The sequence below is a fragment of the Phocoena phocoena genome, chromosome 5 (genome assembly GCF_963924675.1).
Source record: "Phocoena phocoena chromosome 5, mPhoPho1.1, whole genome shotgun sequence".
Classification (NCBI taxonomy): domain Eukaryota; kingdom Metazoa; phylum Chordata; class Mammalia; order Artiodactyla; family Phocoenidae; genus Phocoena; species Phocoena phocoena.
Window position 1 is genome coordinate 27,168,205 of NC_089223.1, and position 23,596 is coordinate 27,191,800.

The window sequence follows — 23,596 nt, forward strand, 5'->3', positions numbered from 1 at the left end:
GTCAATCCTGATCTCCCAATTTGTCCCTCCCCCCACTTCCCCCTTGGTAACCATAAGTTTGTTTTCTACATCTGTGACTCTATTTCTGTTTCGTAAATAAGTTCATTTGTACCATTCTTTTTTAGATTCCACCTATAAGCGATATCATATATTTGTCTTTCTCTGTCTGACTTACTGCACTCAGTATGAAAGTCTCTAGGTCCATCCATGTTGCTGCACATGGTATTATTTTGTTCTTATTTATTATTTTTTTTAATTTATATGTGTATATATAATTTTATTTTGTTCTTTTTTATGGCTGAGTAATATTGGTCTTTACGGACTAGAGTTTGGCCCTGACCACCTTTATATAAGCTTAGGAGCGGTCTCTGAATAGGCTGTGTATTTTCTCACACTGTTTGCTGAATCCAGAATGTACCCCACACTCCTTAGTTCCACCCTTCCCTGAAACCTCTCCCGTTCTTCAAGCCCTGACTCAAACATTCTCCCTTATGCGAAACCTTCCTGAGCATCCCTGGCAGCTCTCTGTGAACTTCCATAGCGATTTGTAACCTTCCTTCCTGCTGTGGTAAACGGAGCACCTAGTTCTTATGGGTCACTTCTTTGACACCCCTGACAACTCTAGCATAATTCTCAATAATAAGCATTTTATCGATTTGTCCCATAATATTCTATCAACACAATAAAGGGAATTTGGGCACATTGTTCGTAAGAGCCATGGATGATCATTAATACCAAAGTCTAAGGGATAAAGGTAATATATTCATATTTGTTCGCTAGAGCTGCTGTGACAAAGTATCACAAACCAGATGGCTTAAAACAGCAGAAATTTATTCTCTCACAATTCTAGAGGTGAGGTCCCAAATCAGGGTGTCAGCAGAGCCATGCTTCCTTGGAAGGCTCTAGGGAAGGAGCCTTGCCCCATCCACCTTCTGGTGTTTCCTGGCAATCCTTGGCATTCCTTGGCTTGTAGGTGCATCTCTTCAATCTCTGTCTCCATTGATACATGATACTCTCCCGTATGTCTGCCTTCATGTGGCCATCTTCCCTCTACGTCTTTGTTTTCTTATCAGGATACCAGTCCTTGGATTAAAGGACCACCCTGCCCCACTGTGGTCTCATTTTAACTAACGATATCTGCAGTGACCTTATTCCAAATAAACACTGTCAAGTATGTCTCATTATTCTAATGTTTTGACATCTGGGGCTTGACTGACGCTGGGGAGACTGCCCTTCCTGGGGCTAACCAATTCCTAGAGATATTTAACCTGAGCACACTTTCCAAGTGCAGACTAACCAATCCAGAGCCCGTTTTTCCCTCCCCGACCCCATCTTTCGGGTTCTAACACTCCAGACCAATATTCTTCTGCCTTAACTGCCTCAGAGCCAGGAACCAGGTAATCAGGAACAATCTCTATACCCCCGAGCCTGCTGAAAAAATTCACAGCAACCAGTCTTAAGCCTGCTTACCCTGCCTTGCCTGTTCCTTCACGTGGATACTGCAATAAACCCTCTTGCCCACATTTTCCTTTTGCTCATTGCCTCCTGACCTCCCCGGTGCTTCCCCATGCGGCCCTGCATGCCATGCCATGCCTCCCGTTTCTAGGGATCTGTGAGGACAAGCATCTTCGTTCCTGAGAGTTGTTTCCATGTCTGCGTGTCTTACCACACCTGATAAAAACAAATCCCTGGTACATTTAAAAATAGTCGCATTCTGAGATACTGGGGTGGAGGAGGGTTTGCAGTTTCAGCATATCATTTTGGGGGGATAAAGTTAAACCCATAAAAGGGAGGAACCTAATCCTTGTATTTTATTTACATTCCAATGTGGGGCAGTGACCCAGTGACTAGACTCATCAGGTAAGCGAGGAGCAGACTTGAGGTGCAGCGTGCCAGAGGGAGAATCCGTAGTCGCCCTCTCTTCTTAAATATCAGCAGAGGGAAAGGCACTAATTGCAGCCCCGCTGACATTACGTCATAGGGGGAGGCTTAGAAGATTCATAATAGGGAGAAAGATGGATGGATGGATTTTCTTTTCCTTTGAAAAGTGGCAAAATACATGTAAATTATCTGCTTGAAGATTTAACGGATGAGCTATTGTAATTGTTTTTAGGAATATATTTGATTCTGAGTTCTCTGCTAACCACTTTTTTTCTTTTTCTTTTCTTTTTTTCTTTTCTTAAAAGAAAGCGGCAGCCCAGAATCTCGTGTTAACGCTATCCATTTCTTGGTACACAAACTGCCGGAGAAAAATAAAGAAATGTTGGATATTCTGGTGAAACACTTAACAAAGTAAGCCTCTTTTTCTTCCGAACTTGCTTTATTTTGCTCTGGGCACCGTGCGGTGGTGTCAGATATGTAACACTTGGAGCTGGGGCTGTTTACACAATACCAGGGACCACACCTGCGAGGGCAGGCTGGACACTTGCCTTATTGTGTGTGTTTTGGACAAGAGTGATGAAATATGATGCTTTCATGAAGTCGTATAATTATTTGCTTAACGTCACTGCCAGCAACTCAGGGTTTGATTTGAAGTAAGAAAAGAGAATCTTATACATCTCCCTGCTTACAGATTCTGGAAATGTGATTATAAGCCTGTTAGCAAATTTAGCTTTGGTTTCACACCTACCTAACTCTGAGTCTGAACATGTCCTTCAAGTTTGTTTAATCCAATAATACGTAGTTATTTCATAGGATCCAGTTTATTCCTTTCACTCCCTCTTTACAAAGCAAGCAAAAACTAAGAATTCAGTGGGAAAATTAGCTCTTTCTTCATATATAAAGGACTCCTAGATCACTGTAATTGTAAAATTTTAGAGGTGGGAGGAAGCTGAGGAATGCTGTGTTTTACAACCCATATTTCACATGAAAAAGAAACTGAAGGCCAGAGGATATTATGAGTTTCCAAGGGTCCTACTGCTAGTAAAGCTGTTCATTCATTTGGCCAGAAAATATTGGTTGAATGCCTTCTTAAGGTGCTAGCTGATACAAAGATACACAGTTGAACAAGATAGACAAAGTCCCTACTTTCATGAAGTCCCTTCTTTCTAAGACGGAAAAGATAATAGACATTGAAAATAAAAATATAAAATAATTTCAGGTGATAAATGGTAAAAAGACCAAGTAGAGTGAGGGATAAAGAATATATGTTGGGTTTTGGACTATAAAGTGGGTTGTTATGGAACTTCGTTTCTGAGGATGAGACCTTTTGAGTTGAGACCCGAATTAGGTTGCAGGGCTGCTGAGAACAGTTGTCCAGGTTGTTCACTGCACAATGGTACTGGGAGAGGGATGAGTTGGGTGTTCTGATCAAGCTCTGTGTGCTTGTGAAGGTGATTCTTACAAAGGTGCCATGTGGTCTAGTAGTGCCTGGAAGCGAGGGTATAATGACCTGGGGAAAGAAGCAATGTTCTAAGTAGAAAGGAACAGTAAATGAAGGTGTTCAGAGACACAAGCTTAGCATACACATAGAATTATTAAGAAAGATGCTGTGGTTAAGCAGAGCATCAAAGAAAGGGAGGTAGGAAGGTAGGCAGGGACCCCATCACATGGGGCCTTGCCAGATGCGGTGATCTCAGTGGCAGACACTGAGGACAGTTGAGTCTGGCTCCTTGTTTTTAGGGAAATAAAGAGTTGCAAAATACTCTACATGCCACAGTTATTGCCCCTTCTTTTAACCAGAGACCTTTCTTCCCCCCCTCATCTTATTAGTGTTTCAAATCACTCCAAGCAGAACCTCATGACCGTGGCAAATTTAGGAGTGGTGTTTGGACCAACTCTGATGAGGCCACAGGAAGAAACTGTTGCTGCCATCATGGATTTGAAGTTTCAGAATATTGTCGTGGAAATTTTAATTGAAAACCATGAAAAGGTAAAAGTGCTTTTTTTTTTTTTCCAGAAGGGAATTCCTGTTTTGGGCTCATCCCTGTGTGAGGTACAACTGTCCTCTTAGATTTTCCTTCTCTCTCTTTTTATTTAATGATTTTATTATATGATGGTGAGCCTGGTTCTGAGAAGTCCTCATGGAGCTTCTGTCTTTGGATGGAGTTCCACAAATCTGAAGCTTACCCGGTCTTCTGTTATCTCACTGGTTTAAGGAAGCAAGGTTGAATCTGGATGCAAACGAATATCGGCAGTGTCATTGTGGACTGTTTATGTTTTTTGCTGCCTTTGTTCCTATCCTTGGATTTCTCACTGAAATTCTGTTTACTGTAACACAGGGAAAACATTTTTTGTCTATCTGTATCACATTCTCCCCAGAAAAACACACACAACTGTCCCTCTCCCTTCAATTGTGCTAACAATTTCAGGGGATTCACAGCATCCTCAAACCCGGGGCCTCCAGGTTGAGAATCTCTGGTTTAAAATGAATCTTAGGTAACATATCCTGTTGTTTGTTTCTCTGTATTCAAGGGAATACATGATTTTTCAAAATACAATAGACTCTTTCAAGAACTTTTAGATATTTTTCCCTCCTTTATTCTGTTCATATAGATCAGGACCTTGCTAATAACTTTCCTCACTTTTAAGATAGGGAATTGGAAAACTTAAAATGCTTGTTCAACAACTTTAATTGTTTATAAATTTTCTAAAATTTTGAGATTGTGTTATATGCCAAGCATGTATTAGGTGCTGGGAGGTGAAGATGAACATTACAGTCCCTGATGGAAAGCGGTTCACGATCTAGGGGGTTGAGCCCTGTTTCGGGACTTGTGTCCCACAGCACACATCCCTGTCTAACATATTATGCAATCGACTTATTTTTCTAGTTGTTATCTATTTCTTTCTTCTAGATCTTTGAGGGCAAAGATCTTTTTGCACATTTAGAATAATACCTGGTATTCCTTAGGTACTTGGTTAGTATTTATTTGGTGAAGTAATGGATTCATTGAAATTTCTGGGGGTCAGGGGAGTGGGAAAGAGACAGATAAAGAGAGGTGTAGTCTCGCACAAGTGTTGCGAGAACATTTCTTGGATTCTTGTTGCGTTTGCTGTTGTCTAGAGCAATTCTAGCTGGTGCAAATATCGATTCCCTCTGAAAAGCTAGGCTTGAAACCTGGTTAGAGATTTGCTTTATCCGTATGGTAAAAGCAGCTTGTTTTGTGAGTGTCAGACATTGGTGGGGTTTTTGGTTTTGTTTTTTGGTAGCTAGTGGTGCATTTATGCCTCCTCTTATGGCCCCGTCAAAGTGTCATTAATGTGTACGAAAGTATCCAGACAGCTTCAGGGCACAATGGCTACTATTCATTTTGAGAAAAAGGAATAATTAGACTATAAGCTTCGAGGCAATGTTTAGGAGCGCAACTATCATTAGATTAAATCCGAATTAAGAGAACTTTTATCCAATTTATTTGTGAAAATACTGGTTCTGGGTCTTGCTCTTGGATAAAAGGTTCTCCATCTAATGCCGTAGCTTCCGATTTTCTTCTCTTATTTGAAGCTGGGAAGATAAGTACACAATTTTTTTCTGCTGGGAAATAGATAGGGCTGCTTTCACCTTGTTAACCAATCTTATAGGAATTCCAAGTGGCATTGGTGAGCCAATTATAATAGTTAACAGCAGATGGAACTGGACCCACTCTCGGAGATGGAGCTTTATTGAACGAAGTAGAGGGCTTTCGGTTCTCCCTTTCGGTGGCCAGGCTAGATAGTGCTGTGAACGCACAACCAATACTGATTGCAGTCCTGAGGTTTCCTACCAAGAGGAGGTGAGATATTGACTTTCAGATTCTTCATTGAGTGTGTGAGTTTAGCTTTGGAAGCAGAGGGTTGCTTGGGGCTGGGTAGGGGCAGTTAGCTTGGATTAGTGAACATTTTTGAGAACTTAATATCCCTATTACCCCTTTATTCACCCCTTCAATTTCATCCTTGTCCACTGTCACTGTCACTCCCAGCTCATTGTTCATGCTCAAGTGGTCTTCACTTCGGAGTCCAGGCTCTGCTATGAGGAGGAGTATTTCTGCTAGCAAGGGTGATTGCGTAGAAACACCTTGTAGGGATGTCCGGCCCCAGCTGAGCCATACGTTTCCCTGACAACTGATCCACATGCACCACCCAAAGGAGCTGGTGTATTACTTGAATGTAGTGAGGGAGAGATACGGCTCCTCTTAATGTTTGAGAACAAAGAGAAAAAGAGAGAGGGAGGAAGGATAGCAAATGTTAAAAAGAATAGTCTCGTGAGGAAGGAAACAAAATTATAATGGAAAAAAAGGAGGGGAAACTAGCAATGAAATGAAACGGCCTAGGTGGTGTCTATGAAGGAGAAGGAATTGGGGGGGGCGTAATGATAGTAGAAGGAAAATGTTTTCTTTTCCTCAGTTACTTATTTTTCTTCCCTAGGAATGCGAAAAATGTTAACTCTGACTAGGAAAGTCACTATGTCAGAAAAGGAAGCTTTCAACATATAATTAAAGCAAGAAAGCTCCAGATTAATTTTGGAGTTAGAGAAAGACCCTTGGTTAATCTGCTTTGGAGATCACATTTTATCCAAGCCTCTTTGTTGTTTTCATAAAATCCATATGTACTTTATAGGAAACTTAATCCATATGTTTTGGCTTCATTTCCACTCAGTACATTAAGATGTTGTTTTAAAAGAAGTGTTCGCGGGCCAAAAAAATTATCAAGTTCTTTCTTCCCTTGCAAACCAGAAAATTGCATTTCCCAGGTGGAAAGGGTACTGTGAAATTCCCAAGGATTTTCACATTGGGGTTGTGTGTCAGAAGTGTGTGAGTTCTGCATATGTTTTGTTCGTAAAGTATACAGTTGTCCCTCGGTATCGGGGCGGGGGGGGAATTGGTTCCAGGATCCCCTGTGGATACCAAAATCCACGGATGCTCAGGTCCTTTATATAAAATAGCAGAGTATTTACATATAACCTATGCACATTCTCCCACATACTGTGTCATCTCTAGGTTACTTAAAATACCTGATACAGTGTAAATGCTATGTAAGTAGTTGCCAGCATGCAGCAAATGCAAGTTCTGCTTTTTTGGAACTTTCTGGAACCTTTTTTTCCAAATATTTTCGATCTGCTGTTGATTACATCCGCTAATGGGGAACCCACAGAGGACAGACTGTACTTGTTACAGATTAATTCAGTACATCTGTCATGAGTGCCTGCTCTGAATCAGACATGGTGTGAGATTTGGGAGAAGTGAAGACAGTCCTGTAGGGAAAAGAAGAAATGGTGGAGGGTAAGCGGTCTCACACAGATAAGAGAGAGCCGCCGAGACTCCCGAGGAGAGTTTATGTCCACCTGTGGGGAATCTGGAACGTTTCCTGAAGAGGTGATTTGAGTAGGTTTTAGAATGGAGTTTGAACAGGTGGAGGCGTTTTAAGGGGACACTTCAGGTGTGGGGCATCATGTCATCAGAGAAACAGAGCAGGTGTGTGTTCTGGGAACACGAGGCTCCTGTTGGCACAGGGGCGAGCGGTACAAGATGAGATTGGAAGGAGATCCGGGCCAGGTGTGGGGAGTTTCAGACGGCCACCTTAGGACTTTGGATCTAATTTTAGAGGTATCAGGGCCTCTCGTGGTTTTTAAGATTAAGTCTCTCGTGCTTAACCTGGCAGCAGGGTTGGCAACAGAAAGTAGAGGAATAAACGACCAGGTGAGAGGTCGCATGGCATGGTCGTGAGAGTGGTGAGTTACAGGTGGAGAGCATCAGTTTGTGAGGCGGGATAGACACAGTCCAGGCACTGCATTTGTACCTCAGAAGAAGGTGTTATAAATGATGCTGAATATTCCATCCTGGGAGAATATTGGTGTTATTAATGGAAGGAGGGGAAAAATGGGTTTGGGGCAGAAGGTGAGTTCCATTTATAACATGCAGAATTTTAGTTGTTGTCTGGATATCCAGCAAGATAAGCCCAGCAGACAGTTGGAGATGTGGGGCTCAACCTGGGGAGAGAATTTAGTGGGAGAAAGTGTACCATATGGTGTAAAGACATGAGATAGATGTGAGAAAGAATTCCTTGGTGCGTCTGTTATATACGGTGTTTATCTCATATGACCTGTGTGTGTGTGTAACGCCCATTGCGTATATATATGTAATGGTATCCTTATATGTGTACAGAATTCATATTACATATCTTATCCCTTTATGCATGAGAAAAACCGAAGGGTAAAAGATCCCGTGCTCACGGCCTCACAGCTAGCGAGTGGCAACGCCTGGGTTTGCACTGAGGATTGTCCGACCCCAAAGCTTTCATTGACTCAGAGAGGAGAAGAACAATATCTTTGAGAAATAATGAGATTTTACTCTTAGTGATAAAAGAGGAGCCAGAAGAAGCCCAGGCGAGTTGAGTGTCAGGGTGGTCAAGGGGTGTTGTCAGTGATGCCAGTTGCTGTCAGGAGATGGGCAAGTATGAGGACTAGTGGAAGGCGTGTTCTCTCCAAGAGTGAGATGTCTGTTGAGAGCAACTTGTAAGGCCTTAAACGTGTGAGTGTTCAGGAATGGATGATAATAAGTCTGGATCTACTTCCAGTTTTTCCCATGTGACAGAAGAACAGATGGGGGGAAAAGTCAGAGCAGCCGTGACAGGGAAAGGAAGGATGACGGAGGACGCGTACACCTGCGTTGTCCACGGCTTGCTTATTATTCTCATATTCTGATCACCTGTTAGCTCACAGCTGGGGTGGGGGCTGTCTTTAGAGGAACTTCGTTAAACAGGAGTGTAAAGAACCCTGTCGAGTTACAGGATCTGTTTAAATTGAGCCTATTCTGCTATTTTATACATTTTTAATGTCATAAAAAAAATATATATTTATAATGTGACTCAGCCTTTTCTCTGCCCTGCCTCGGTCCCTCGGGGCCCTTGAAGATTCAGAAGAGCCTTTGAAAATCATAAAAAAAAAAAAAAAACAAACCATATCAGGGTGGTTCTCTTTTCATATCTGCCTTGTTTTATGTTAATGTTTAAACTGCCAATTTATATAAAGCAAGGTACATAATGTTACTCTCAACCAAATCACTTTACAAAATACATGCCATAATGTAGTTATAATCCAGGTTATATTTCTCTTGTTAAGGATTTTCATTGGATTTTCAGTGTGATAGGTTGCTTTCATGGTCACTGATTCTCTGAGGGTCAGTAGGTTATGAAGTTTTTAGGTTTTTTCCCTAGTATTAGCCTTTATGTAGTACAGTTTCTGTGGACCACAAGGTGCTAAGAGTTTGTTTACATAAAACTTTTCCGGACTTCCCTGTTGGCGCCATGGTTGAGAGTCCGCCTGCCGATGCAGGGGATGTGGGTTCGTGCCCCGGTCCGGGAAGATCCCACGTGCCGTGGAGCGGCTGGGCCCGTGAGCCATGGCCGCTGAGCCTGCGCGTCCGGAGCCTGTGCTCCGCAACGGGAGAGGCCACAACAGTGAGAGGCCCGCATACCGCAAAAAAAAAAAAAAAAAAAAAAAAACAAACAAAAAAAACTTTTCCTTGGTGAGGATTCCTGTAAGTGTGCTAAAAGAAGCGTATTCACCTTTGAAGTGAGCTCTGTGTCAGTCTGTCTCGTTTTTCCTGGTGAGAAAACGGAGGCCGTTCGGGATGGTGACGCTTTGTTGGAAAAGGCTGACCACATTCTTGTTCACGAGTTTCTTCAGTAGATTGTGCTTTATCAAAGCATCTTTGTAACATAGGTTGCAGAGTTCTTGAATAGGCTGTGTCCTGCAGTCATAGAGGAACCTAGAGACAGTGAAGGTGAGAAGGACGAATACATTTCCCCTCAGGTGTCCAGCGTAATCCCCAGAATATTAAATTACATGCACGTGGACAAGGGTATCCAGTGTTGCAGTGCATCACTTTTGTTAACCTTGGGACTGACTTTCTGGCCTGCATCCTCCTGTCTTTGCCAAAAGCTAGAAGAACGTGTCTCTGCTCCCAGGTTCATGGTGGGATGGATTCCCTGTTCAGGCCCCACCTGCAGTCCACGTGTGGTCTGTTTCTGGGTACAGGGCAGCCCATTCCTCCATTCCTGAAGCTTCAGAAACCACACCCAGCCTGGCTCTCTCCTGCGGGTTGATCTCTGTCATCCTTTAATGCTAGTGAGGCCCAAGTGAGTAGCATGCAAACCATTTTTCACTGAGCGCGAGGAACCTTCCAGTCTTAGGGCATGCTTGTCATTTAATGGGGAAAAGAATTCTTTTTAAAAAAGAATCCAGCCTGAACTGCATCTTGATTGAGCTTTGCTGGCCCTGGGTTGCTAGGCAGCAGCAGTTTTCATGCGACAGGAAAAGAAATGTCTTAAGCACCAGCAACAACAATAAAACTCCAAAGTTTCTAAAAGTTGGTGTCTGCCTGAGTCACGACCACTCAGCCTAGAGGTCAAATCCTGCAGCAAGAATATTTGACAAATTTTCAAAGATTTTTTTTTTCTTTTCCCCTTGCAGTTTTCATAAATGTCCTCCTTGGCACAGCCATGAAAACGTACTTTACTGTTACATTTTTTTTTTTTTTCTCAACAGGGCTGTGCGTTTTCTGGTGTGTTTAGAAAGAAGCTTTAAAAGCACAGAAAGCTTGGTCTTTCTCGTTCCTTTAAGGAGAGTTGGAAAATAATAATGACATTGTCTTCTGCTCTTTTTGTGTAGCTCCGGCATGGGATGTCTCTGCTGTGTGCTGTGCTATAGCTCTGGAGATGGTAGATAATATTTTCCCATGGGACTAGAGTGGTTTGATGCAAGCAAATTCTGTAACATTTTCCTGTCCAGTAGAGACAAGGCACTGGGACTGTCTCAGGAAGATCAAAGAGCTACGGTGTAGAAAGCGGGGCGGGGAGGTTTATTCTCTGTTGTCTAAGAAAGCATACTCGGTCCAAGTGAGTGGAACTTGCTGGGAGGTGAGTTTTTGATTCAACAGAAGGCAGAACTCCATAATATTTGTAATAATGAGACTGTGTTCCTAGTAGAGATGGGTCTGAGGAGTTGGAGGAAAGCTGGCAGATGGCTGAGGTCTGGCCCACTCTGAAAGTCTCGGCCAGAGACCTTGGAGACGCAGAGCTGCAAAGACAGGTCCTCCGAGCTTGTCTCAGCGCTTGGCAATTGACACTGAATCAGTGTTGGTAGCATTCAAAATGGTGAGGAGGAAACAATTTTATGTTGTTTATATTCCCAGCAATACCCAGAGTCCTTGGAAGGGAAAATAAGAATGTAAGCGTGAGGGGTGGGCGTGGCGTGGTGTGTGTGGGTGGGCCCTAGAGAAGCAACCTTGACTTTCCTTAGGGGACAGCAGAGTGTAGGGTGCTTATGGGCTTGGCTTTTGCATGGACAAAGCGCCCCCTTTTAACTTTTCTTTGTAAAATAAAGAAACCGGCTTTCAGAGCTGTCTCTTCCGTATCTCTCAAGACAAAGTTGAGAACAGTAATAATCTCAGCCAGGAGAGGGATGATTATGTGCTGGTACCTAGGCTCTGCTCCTCGTGTGACATTTTATTGAAATAATCTGCTGACAGTATCACAGAATGTAGCAGAGCCAGCTCAAAAGGAGAATTCCTTGGGTTGGAATCTCAGCTCCACCAAGTTGTGTGACTTTGGTGACCCGGGCCCCCCACTTAACCTCATCATCAGATTCCTCACCTGTGAAAGAGGAAAAGCTGAAGTACCTATCCAGCAGAGACCTGTGTTGAGGATGAGGTGAGCTGTTTTACAGATGAGGAAAACGAGGCTCAGTGAATTGCTCAAGTGGCCAGGCTGGGGTTTGAACTCCGTCTGTCTGCCTCCAAAGCCTACTCCTGACATCTACACTGTAGCTGTCCGATAATGTGTATGTAAATATGCACATTTCATATGAAACAACTGTAATGACTTATTTGTGTTTTTCAAAAGACTTTGTATTTTTTAGAACCGTTTTAGATTTATAACAGAATTGAGAGGAAGGTACAGAGATTTCCAGTACCACCCCCTCCGCCCCCATGCGTGCAGAGCCTCCTCCATTTGTTACAGCCAAGGGACCCACCCTGGCACGTCATTATCACCAGAGTTTACTTAGGGTTCGCTCTTGGTGTTGTACCTTCTTGGGTTAGGCCAAATGCGTATGACACGTATTCATCACGATCATCAGTGTGTTTTCACGGTTCTGAAAATCCTGTGCTCAGTCTGTTCATCTCCTCCCACCCATGCCCTCCCCACCCGCCAGCCTGGCCACCACTGACCTTTTTTTTTTTTTTTGCGGTACGCGGGCCTCTCACTGTTGTGGCCTCAGCAGTTGCGGAGCACAGGCTCCGGACGCGCAGGCTCAGCGGCCATGGCTCACGGGCCCAGCCGCTCCGCGGCATGTGGGATCTTCCCGGACCGGGGCACAAACCCGTGTCCCCTGCATCGGCAGGCGGACTCTCAACCACTGCGCCACCAGGGAAGCCCATCCATCACTGATCTTTTTACTGTCTTTACAGTGTTGCCTTTTCCAGATGTCATATACTTGGACTCATACAGTGTGAGCCTTTTCAGATTGGCTTCTCTCACTGAGTACTGTGCATCTAAGGTTCCCCCACATCTTTTCACGGCTTGGTAACTCATTTCTTTTCAGCGCTGACTTGTTTGTATTTTGAGAGAACCAGGATGATTGTTATGTAAATGACTGTTACACCCAGTGGGTGAGGACGGGAAAGCAAACTCCTCTCACCTGGCCTTCTTCCCGCTGCTCAGGTGGCTTCCCTGTGACATACAGCCCACTTCTGAGATGCATTCTTTCTAGGCTCGGCAGGCAGGGTCAAGGCCTCTCAGCCTCACCATTGATGAAAGCTCTAGCTAAGCCCTGGTGACCCTCCTCGTCTTCATCACCATCAGCATCATTAATATAGGATAACAGGGCTTCCCTGGTGGCGCAGTGGTTGAGAGTCCGCCTGCCGATGCAGGGGACACGGGTTCGTGCCCCGGTCCGGGAAGATCCCACATGCCGTGGAACGGCTGGGCCTGTGAGCCATGGCCGCTGAGCCTGCGCGTCCGGAGCCTGTGCTCCGCAACGGGAGAGGCCACAACAGTGAGAGGCCTGCGTACCGCAAAATAAAAATTAAAAAAATAGGATAACAGTCTGCCTGATACTTATCGAGTGCTCATACTGTATTCTACATCATGATCTCGTTTAGTACCTGCTCAGCGACTCTATATGTCTAACGTCTCAGGTAGACGTTATCACCCTTATTTTACAATTTGGAAAATGGGGCTTAGGGTGAAATTCGTCCACAGTCACGCAGCTGGGAAATGGCGGCGCTGGGATTGGAACCCAGGGCTGTCTGGCTCAGAGGTTGGAGCTGTCAAGCCTTCCACTCTACCGCTGCTCCTTCCATTCTAGATGGCTTTCAGTGGAAGGCTTTGAGTTCAGGGTCACTGCCTAATGGGCAGGGCTGCAACATTCTGATGCTCAGGAACAGCAGACCCGGAATATATGCAGATTGAACTACATCACTAAAAACAGTATTTCGATGTCTCACATATATTTTCAGATATCTAAAATTACACCGAATAGTATCAGTGGGAAAACATAAATATGGAGTTATCAGTTCAATAATGTGTAAAGAACTGATTTTTCAAAACTATAAACCAGAGGATTGAGAATAAGCCACATGTTTTTAGCAAAACCTTTAGAATTAAAAATGATAGGTTTGTATCATATAGTGTGTGTATTGTTGAAGCCTGTACCATGATAACATAGCCATTTGCATCAGTCTAGGATACTTGCAGAGAAAAGGGGTTTTTTTCCTCCTTCTTTCTCCTGGAAAGATCTCCTGCTGCTTTGTAGACAGGGCTGGGAAAAGGGCATTTTTCTAGACCGTCCCCCCTCATCTGTAGTGTCCTGTAAGTCATTTAGTACAGATATGTCCTAGCGGACAGCCCAGCCCCCAGCAGCTTGCTGTGGAGGTCGACCCCTCCAGCACATTTGTGTGACGTTGTGCTCCTCTTACTTAGGTCTGCTGATTTAGGCCAGCTGATGCAGAAGAGCAGACACGCTGGACTCTGGGCTGAGTGAGATTCTGTCTTCTAGAGATTTGGAGTTGGGATGTGGGGAAACGCAGCCCGTTACTGTGAGGTGGCTTTTGGGCTTGGGGCTGAAGAACCCCTGGGATGAGTCCAGTACCAAGTGGAGGAAGGCAGTGCTCTGGGAAGGATCGGGAAGCTGATCCCACGAGGGATGCAGAGGCGAGAAGCAGAGACTTGTTGGTTGACTCTTGATGGCCTCAAGCTCCTAATTCAGGCAAGTGTTGAGTTCCAGCTCTTTCTGCTTTCTGCTACTCCTTTTAATAAATCCCTGTTTAATTATGTCAGCTTGGTAACATTTAGGTTGCAACCGAGTCGTCTTTGGAGAGTGTGAGAAAATACACAGTGCAGGGTTCTGGCCAGTTTGATAAATTCACAGATGTTTATTCATTAGCTTTGCTTTTGGCTCGGTTTATGTTTTGGTGACTTCACGTAGCCCCTGTATGTCCTTGAGGTCAGCTGCTCCTTGCACCCAGTCCTTATGAAAACAGAGCAAGTGGGTCTGGTCGATGCAGTTTTAGGTAGAAACTGGTACTTTGAGGTCACCCAAATCTTAACTTGTTGGTCGGTTCCCATAACTATATGATTAGACCTTCTTTAACTTTCTTCCTCAGTTTTTTCCTCTTGGACCAAGGTTGAAACCGGAAATGGCTTTCTTCTCAATTCTCATATCATTTCTTTTTTGGCCAGGTAGTTGTTTTCCTAATGCTTGGTCTCCAGTATTGTACCCCCCACTGTGTTCTTATACATCTCCCGGCAGGACGGTCCTCTGGTCTGCTGTTCAGTCAGTCAGTTGACATTTTAAAGTCCACTCATGCATCCAACATCCTTTTCCTCTATAAAGAGCAGTAGTTTTGAAGCCTTACTACATTAAGACCCACTTGGAAAATTTAAAGAAAGCTTTGGGTCCTGTTCCCAGAAAGCAGTGTAGTATATATACACAAAAATATATACAATTTTAGGAATTTTGGGGACTCCCAGGTCAAGAACCTAGAACCATAGGGAAACCAAGAGCTGCAGGATAATCCATGAGGAGTTAAGGTCCAGAGCACTTCTTCAGGCTTGGCTTTTCTTGCCTTTTGCTGGTGACTTATTTTCCCCACTTCTGCTCAGGAATTGGGTGGGGGTCAGGTAAGGATTCATACTTTATTTATTCTTTTTAATATCTTTATTGGAGTGTAATTGCTTTACAATGCTGTGTTAGTTTCTGCTGTATAACAAAGTGAATCAGCTGTATGTATCCATATATCCCCATATCTTCTCCCTATCCCACCCCTCTAGGTGGTCACAAAGCACCGAGCTGATCTCCCTGTGCTATGCGGCTGCTTCCCACTAGCTAGCTATTTTACATTTGGTAGTGTATATATGTCAGTACCACTCTCTCACTTCACCCCAGAGGATGCATACTTTGTTTCCTATGTTCCCCACTTGGGACCAGCCACCAAGGAAACCTTTCATGGAAGTATTGATTGCTTGACTGGGCCGTAGACAGAAGGAGTCCCCACGGAAAGGCATTGTGCTTAAAGAGCCAAAGGCAGCCCCTTTGTATTAGTTTGAGATGTGCTGGTGTTCAGACTTCTGCCACGGGGGGCAGAGGGTGGAAATCAGCTCGGGGGCAGATTGAAGAAGGCCCCTCTGTCCAGGTCAGGTCTTCCTACAGCAGCCTCGTTATCTCATTTGAATTCTTTCGCATTTCCCTGAAGTTAAACCCGTTTTGAAACCCCACTGCTGCATTGAGTCAGTGATAATTGACCATGTGCTAGTGTCTCAGCTCCTGCATCTTTAGTATAGCAAACACTGACATCCTACCCAACTGCCAAATGGGTAAACGAAGGGTTGACGGTCTTAGCTCATGGACCCTGGGGCGTAATTGTTCTCTTTCTCCTAGACTTCCATTCATCCTCCGATTTCCACTGGAGCTAAAAGTCAGAGTGGGTACAGTGACTGCTTGATGAAGCAGGCTGCCACTGAGGGTCCTCCAAATCGAGGTCTTCCCATGAAGTCTAGTGCTTGCCTCCTTGGGTGTGTCCGGGGTCCTCAAGACCACTCCTGTGGCCTGGGATTTGCTAGAAGGACTCATGGGACTCAGCGTGTGGTTGTACTCACAGCTTAGGTTTATCACCGTGATGTAGTGAGGACATACCAAGGAGAAGATGACGACACAGCTGGGGTCTGGAGGAATCACTGGAATTTTCCTTATGCTCTCACCTCCTCAGAGGGGTCACACACAGCGGACTCTTCCCCCAGCACAGAAAATGCAGCCACAAGCGTATAACGTGTCTGTTCAGGGAAGCGCCTTAGAGACTCAGTGCCTGTCGGGAGATAGTCATATCGGCATCCTTTGCTGAGCGGGTACCGAAATCCAGACTCCCAGAAGGAAAGCCAGTGTTCCGCATCACACCAGCGCGTGCACATTTATGTGGAGACGGTTGAGGCACAGTGGGCCCTCCTAAGCATTTGGGGAATGTTTCATTTCAGTTTAGAGAACTGTTGATCAGCCAAGTTCCCAGACGTCAACCAGGGACCAGCTTTGCAAGCAGGGTTTTCTAAGGATGGCCTTCCTAGGCCTGCCCCGTTTCCTCTTTTCTGTACACCAGGCATCTTTTACCTGCCACGGTGAGGAGCTTGAAGGGCAGCGGTGAGGGTGAGTTCCTATTTCTCCTGCAAGGATGTTCTCTGTCATTGGGATTCAGAGCCCTTCCTCTTTTGCTTTGGAAGCACCTTCCTTATTCAAGCAGGGAAGTGCCCATTGTCAGCACTGTTGAAAAGTGCGGGGTGAGTTTTGCCGAGGAGCACGGGAATCGAGAAGGATGTGGTCTGTGCAGGTTAAGTAAATTTCAAGCCATGCCGCCTTATGTCACTGGATTAATTTGGCACAGTATGAAACATCCCTCAAAAGCCTTCCTTGTTTTAACTTTCCACTTGGTTGATTTCTCCATAAGGGTGACCCCAGAGGGCAGGAATCAGTTTTGTTAGCTTTGTTTCTGTTTTCAGCCTTAAGCTCTGTTGAGTGCTGTCTTTGGGACCCCGTGTTATCTCAAGGATCAAGGTGCTATCATGTCTGTCCTGCCCCCTCCCTTTTGCATCTGGTCAAAACCCACCTCCCTGTCTCAGCTTGGGCATCGTGGTATCTGGGTGACACCGACACTCCTCAGATCCACTCCTTCCATTTAATCTTCTGGAATGTTCTTCAGAAAACCTTTCTGTTAGAAAATTTGAAGAAGTCCCTGCAGCCTTTAGTCCGTGTTCCTTAGGTGAGCTTTCCATCAAGTATTGACATTGTCTTCCTCCTCCCACGAGCTTTCTCAAGGTCATTATTTCTTTTCATGCAGATATTTGAAAAATTATTACTTAACTCGCCTTTTTTTTTGGGGGGGTGGATATCTTAATGATATCCATACTAAAAGTACCCCCTAATCCAGAGCGATTTAGGGGGAGGGTTGATTTTTTACTTCAGTCCTCCCCTGACCAGGTAGTGGTGAATTCTGTTGATCTTGAAGCAGAAGTGTGTGTTTGTTGTTACGCTAACATACAAGTATCTGGAATTCTAGAGTAGAGTAAAACCTAATCACCTAAAGCTTCCTAAAGATATGTATATACAGTACATAGCTTGGAATCTGCTTCAAAATAATCTGGGTGATGTGGATGAACTAAAATTGGTCATCAGTTAGTGACTGATGTAGGTAGGTGATGTGGACATAGGAGTTCATTATAGTATTATTTTTACTTGTATATATATGTCTGAAATGATTGATGATAAAAGTTAAGTGATCTGATATTTGGTGTTGGCATCATTTCTTTTACCCAGTTCAATATTCGTTCAACAAACATTTTAAAAGCTGCTCCTTGCCTTGTAGTATATGGACAGGGGCAAAAGATTTTAAAAAAAAAAAACAGGTGTTGCTTTCCAGAAGTCCAGCATTTAGCAAAAAAGACAACAGTGCAACTAACTCTGACACAGCCGAAGTCTAGTTCCCTGGCCTCAAGATAATGTGTTTGAGTTTGGACCTCTGAGAAGCTAGTCGCTTTCTTTGTCCAAAGCCAGGTTAAGACCATTTCTGCACTGGAAAGACTTCATGTACTAGGCATCCCTTGGTGAACCACCTTAGTTGTTTCTTCAGAAGATGTTTACCTCTTCCATTCGCAGCAGTGAGCGAGGCCTGCAGGGGATAGGGTGGGTATAATTATGAAATGCAAGGTTCCTTTTCCTTAGCAGACTAGAATGTTCGGAAGAGGCTCGGCTCTAAGGGCTTCCTGAGCCCTGGTGCTCCAGACTGGCTAGCTGTAGTTCAGACCAGGAGTCAACCAGCTAATGCCGAGAGGGTAGGAAGCATGGGTTTGTCTGTAGTTTACAGATTCAGGCAAGAAACTGAAGCTTGGGGAGTTGATATTAACCAACCCAGGGTCACACAGCTTGCTTTATTCATTTATAGCCTGCCTCCTTCCAAAAAGGATTCCAGGCCATGAAGCCACACAGTAAGAAAATTCCTTGTGGTCCCTCTAACCATCCCAAGAAAAACAAGGCCATATTTTTTTTTTTTTTTCTTTTTGAGCTTAAATGGTGCATAGTGTTTCAGTCAATATTACTGCATGGATAGCTCCAAATTTAAATTGAACAAAAAGTGCTTATGTATGCCTCTGTTGGAATGTGTGGGAGTCATAAAGGAAATCTCTGTATTTGATTTCATAAAGTCGTGAGCATTCTATAGTCGCTTGAGCCACACATGCCAGCGCCTGGTTGTGTGCATGAGAAAGTTCTTATTCATCACTGCACAGCTGGTGTGTTGTTTGTCATCATTATTCCTTATTCTTAATTACCAAAAGTGCACATGGGCTACAGACTGTAGATGGTGCCAAACCAAACCTCTAAAGTGGTTGAATTAATAGGTTTGGAGGAAGATTTATAATCCTTTGTAAATGATAGTAATTCTGTGTTATGTTCATAGAAAGAAACTGTGCACATCAGAAACTCGCTCAAAATCTGGATCGTAATCTCAAGTATATTATTATTCTCTATATCTACCTCCTGTTCCCTTTTGTTTGTTGCTGAATCAACTTTGCTCTTTTTGTGTGTATTGAAAATGGAATGTATTTATAGTCTGTGCTTTTTTTTTTTTTTTTTTGCGGTACGCGGGCCTCTCACTGTTGTGGCCTCTCCCGTTGTGGAGCACAGGCTCCGGACGCGCAGGCCCAGCGGCCATGGCTCACGGGCCCAGCCGCTCCGTGGCATGTGGGATTGTCCCGGACTGGGGCACGATCCCGTGTCCCCTGCATCGGCAGGCAGACTCTCAACCACTGCGCCACCAGGGAAGCCCTTTTTTTTTTTTTTTTTTAAAGGTAATTTTTTTTTCCCCCTACCTCAGCAGTAAGTAAAAGTGGAGACATTCTTTCTCCAGGGAAGTCTTCAAATGCTTGGTTTCTCTGGAATGTCATTTCTTTTTAGGGGGAAATGACCACTAAGAGGATTAGTCATCATTTTCAAAATTTTTTTTTTTTTTCTTCTTTCCTTGCGGTATGCGGGCCTCTCACTATTGTGGCCTTTCCCGTTTCGGAGCACAGGCTCCGGACACACAGGCTCAGCGACCATGGCTCACGGGCTCAGCCGCTCAATGGCATGTGGGATCCTCCCAGATGGGGGCACGAACCCGCGTCCCCTGCATCGGCAGGCGGACTCTCAACCACTGCGCCACCAGGGAAGCCCCTCAAAATTTAATGAAGGAATTAAGTCATTTGTGATTAATGTGCTAATAAGCTCAGAGTCTGCTGTACTTATGGATAGATTGATGTAGAAAGGTCCTTGGAGTGATAATTGTTTCATGTGTATAATCATTCCATGGTTCCTACAGGATTGTTTCCTACAATGCCCAGGGCCACAAACACATCCACAGTTGAACTTTTTTGGAAGTCTGCTGTGGCTTTAGCCCAATTCCACGTAACTTAAAATTCTTTTGATTTTATTATTCAGATGAATCCAACCTATTGTAAATTGTTTATAGTTCTCCATTCTTGGCAGCTTTCCTGTTCATTACTCTAGGTCAGCGATTCTGAACCAGTTTTTATGCTTTGCACCCCTTTGAATTTGAGAATTTGAAAGGTAATGATCCCACTTTCTGAAAAAATCCAAATGCATATATGCCATTTGTGTATGACTTTAGGGCATATCCTAACACTGAAGAGACCTCAGTTAAGGAACCCCTGCTCTAGGTGAAATTAACTTGGGTGGTATTGAAATAATGTAATAAAAACATGTGGCCCGTTAATACAATATGCAGAGTGGGGGAAGTGAAGTTTATCAAGTTATAGGTTTCCACATGTGATGGTTTATTACTATTATTTACTTTTTACTGGTAAATACTTATGTATTTATCAGTATTATTTATCGTCCATTTATTGTCTCAGACACATGCTTTCTGGTGGCATAAAGGTAAACACAGATCTTTAAGAGTAAAGACAGATCTCAAAATGTTGCAATATAAACCAAAAATAGGTTAAAAAAGGGAGAAAACCCTTTGGTATCAGCCAAATGGAGGAAAAGGCCTAGAGACCACCAAATGGAGTTTTCCAAAAATTGGCCTGGGCCATCTCTGTTTTACTCCTAACTTGACCTTCCACAGACGCGGTATGGGGGCAGCCGCACATGCAATCCTCAGACACCTCCTCGTGGAGGGAGACGGTCTAGGCAGCTTCAGGTAAAGATGTGTAATTTCCACAGAGGTTGAAGCTCCTCCTGGCCACCCAGCAATTCTGCCAGAGTAGGTGGGGCGTGACAGATCACACTCTGTCTCCGAGACACTCCAGGGTCGGTGATCTTCAGCAGTAAACAGAAAGTCTGAAAGAAGACTTCAAGATGAAAAGAGCTTCTGCAAAAGAAGAAGACAGGGAAAATGAACGCTGAGAGTAGGAGAGGAGTGTCATTTGCCACCCTGATAACTTTCAGCGTGAGCAGCTAGAAGTCATCCTCTCCTATGTGGTCCATCTTCTGCCTGGAAAATGATGAGGAAGTGTTTGATAAACTGGCCACCTAAGACTGATGCTCCTGGTGGGGGCTGAAGGGCCAGGCCCTCTGCAGGAATCGTGTGTAGCCCAGGCAGGGGAAGTGAACACAGATACGGGCGTTTTGGCAAAACCGCAGAGATGAGGTCAGAGACTATACTGCATACAGGTCCTGGCTGAGTCCTTGTTCTCCCCATAACCATTGGTTAGGGATGGAATTGTATCGTCTCAAAATTCATATGTCAAAGCGTTAGCCTCCAGTGTGACTCTATTTGGAGAGAGGTCTTTAAGGAGGTAATTTGCGTTAAAGGATGTCAAAAGGATGGGGCCCTAATCTAATAGAGCTGGTGTCCTCATAAGAAGAGGAAGACACACCCAGGATGTGCATGTGCAGAGGAAAGGCCATGTGAGGACATAGTGAGAAGGAGACAGGTCTCGGAAGAAACCAGCCCTGCCGGCACCTTGATCTTGGGCTTCCAGCCTCCAGAACTGTGAGAAATAGATTTCTGTGGTTCAAGCCACCTAGCTGTGGTATTCTGCTGTGGCAGCCCTAGCAGATGAATCTGCTATTCTCTCAGGCTGCAGAACCCTGGGCAGGCAAAACTGTAGTGCATAGAAGAAGGAAACAGACATCCAGAACATGGGAAGAGATTCAAGGAGATGTCACCCGAAGTGTAGTGGTGTGAATAGAGAGTGTTCACAAAGCTGCCCATTTAAAACATTAGTATAGTTGAAATCAACCCAAAATGTCCGGTGTGGAGTCTATGTGAATATATTGCAGCAGAAGGGGAAAAAATGTCAACTGTAGATGAAGAATCTATTTCGGAAGAAATACTGATCTAAGGAAGAGGAGAAGTGAACTTACTAAAATTTATCTCTCTGGGAGAACTAAATATTCAGTAAAATGGGAGTTCAGAAATAAAGTGATGAGAATTTTTTTTAAAGGCGCATGCTGGGCTAAGAAAACAGACTGATACCTCCAATGACATTTCCAAACGAATGAACAAATTAAAAATGGAAATGAATAGAATCAAAAATTAAAGAAACAAGTGATCATCATCAATGAAACAGTCCCATTCAATGAAAGGAGAGAGAAAGATGGAAGAAGTCTGAGAAAATAGGAGACATGGAGGGTGAAGATAACCCAGTGCAAGAAAGATCCCGGGGATACAGAACCAAGTACATAGATACAAATAATTTTAATGATAAAAATAAGAGGTTTTTTTTCTGAATCAAAGTGAGACCTTAATCTGATCAAAGTATTCACTGAATTGCAGGAAACATCAATTCTGAATTTTAAGTCATTCGGAATTATTCATATAGAGACAGAGTGTGGTTTAGTTATTGGATTTTTTAGGAAAAATCAAAATTCTACTGGGAGGACACATCTGGTTGCCTCATATTTTTATACAGCAACTTGAAAAATAATAAAGCAGTGTTTATAAGTCTTGAGTGTCTCCTTTTGGCCACAACGAAAAATCGGACATTTCAGAAGGCAGAAAAAAAATGCAGACCACTTTTTCTGATCCATATCACTCTAAATCCAGAAAAATATTAACAGTAATAACTATAGAAGCAAAAAAAATTGTCTCTGGTCATTTGGAAATTTAAAAACTTTCATGATTTGTGGATCAAAATAGAAATTTAAAAAAATTGTCCAATACCTAGAAAAATATTATGAAAACAGCACATTAAAACTTGGAGGATAGGGCAAAAATTATGTTCTGAGGGCAATTTATAACCTTAAATAACTAAGACAGAAAGAATGAAATAAGCTTCCACTCACCCACCTCCCCCTAAATTTGAAGAAAATAATAAATATAAAAAATGGAGTTAATTAGAAAAAAAAGATGGCTTTTATAAATACCTCCTACATTTTTGAGGGATTATGGAGCATAAAATAGGTAAACCATGGGCTAAGTTAGTCGCGAAAAAAAGGGTGGGAGAGATGGCTTGCATATATAAATAGAAACAAATGTGGAAATGATCACAGATGCACGATGTATAGAATTTTGAAAATCTGAATGAAATTAGTGAACTAATAATGAAAGAAACAGACATTTTTCAAAGAGTTACCATCTATTCCCTAAGAAGCACCAGGCTTAGATATTGTCACAGGTGAATGCATTTAAACTTGGAAGAAACAGTTAAACCTGTTGGTATTTGAACTGGTCCACAGCATAGCGAAGGAAAACTTCAAATTATTTTTGTGACGCCAGTAGGGCAGTAACAAAGCCTGTCAAAGATAAAGTTGTAGATCAATTTTACTTATGAATATTTATGCAGAGATCTTAAGTAATACACTAGCAAATAACAGCAGCACTTTAAAGAGTATAATATTTCAATCTAAGCTGAGTTCATCCCTGAAATACAAGGGCAGCTCAGTATTAGGAGATACATTAATATAATACCGTATTACTAAGTCAAAGGAGAAAATCTTTCAGCAGATGCCTAAAAGCACTTGACAAAATTTACATAATTCCTAATAAAATAACAAAGTAGAAATTGTGGATACTTCCTTAAAGTGATTTAAAATGTGTATTTTAACCCTTAAGGTAGTATTTTTGTTCAATTATTGAAATGCTTTAGATGTTGAAGTTCTGACTTGTTACTGATTAACTATTGTCGTAGGATTACTAAA

The 23,596-nt window shown here is 43.3% G+C and overlaps 1 protein-coding gene across 1 annotated transcript in view; it reads left to right on the forward strand.

Annotated features, from left to right (window-relative positions):
• The window catches only part of ARHGAP10 (Rho GTPase activating protein 10), a 328,185-nt gene that overhangs the window by 232,255 nt on the left and 72,334 nt on the right, over positions 1-23,596 (forward strand). The window contains exons 17-18 of the mRNA XM_065877114.1: positions 2,187-2,292; positions 3,712-3,871. Of these exons, the coding sequence (XP_065733186.1) occupies positions 2,187-2,292; positions 3,712-3,871 (266 nt within the window). The remainder of the gene's footprint in view (positions 1-2,186; positions 2,293-3,711; positions 3,872-23,596) is intronic.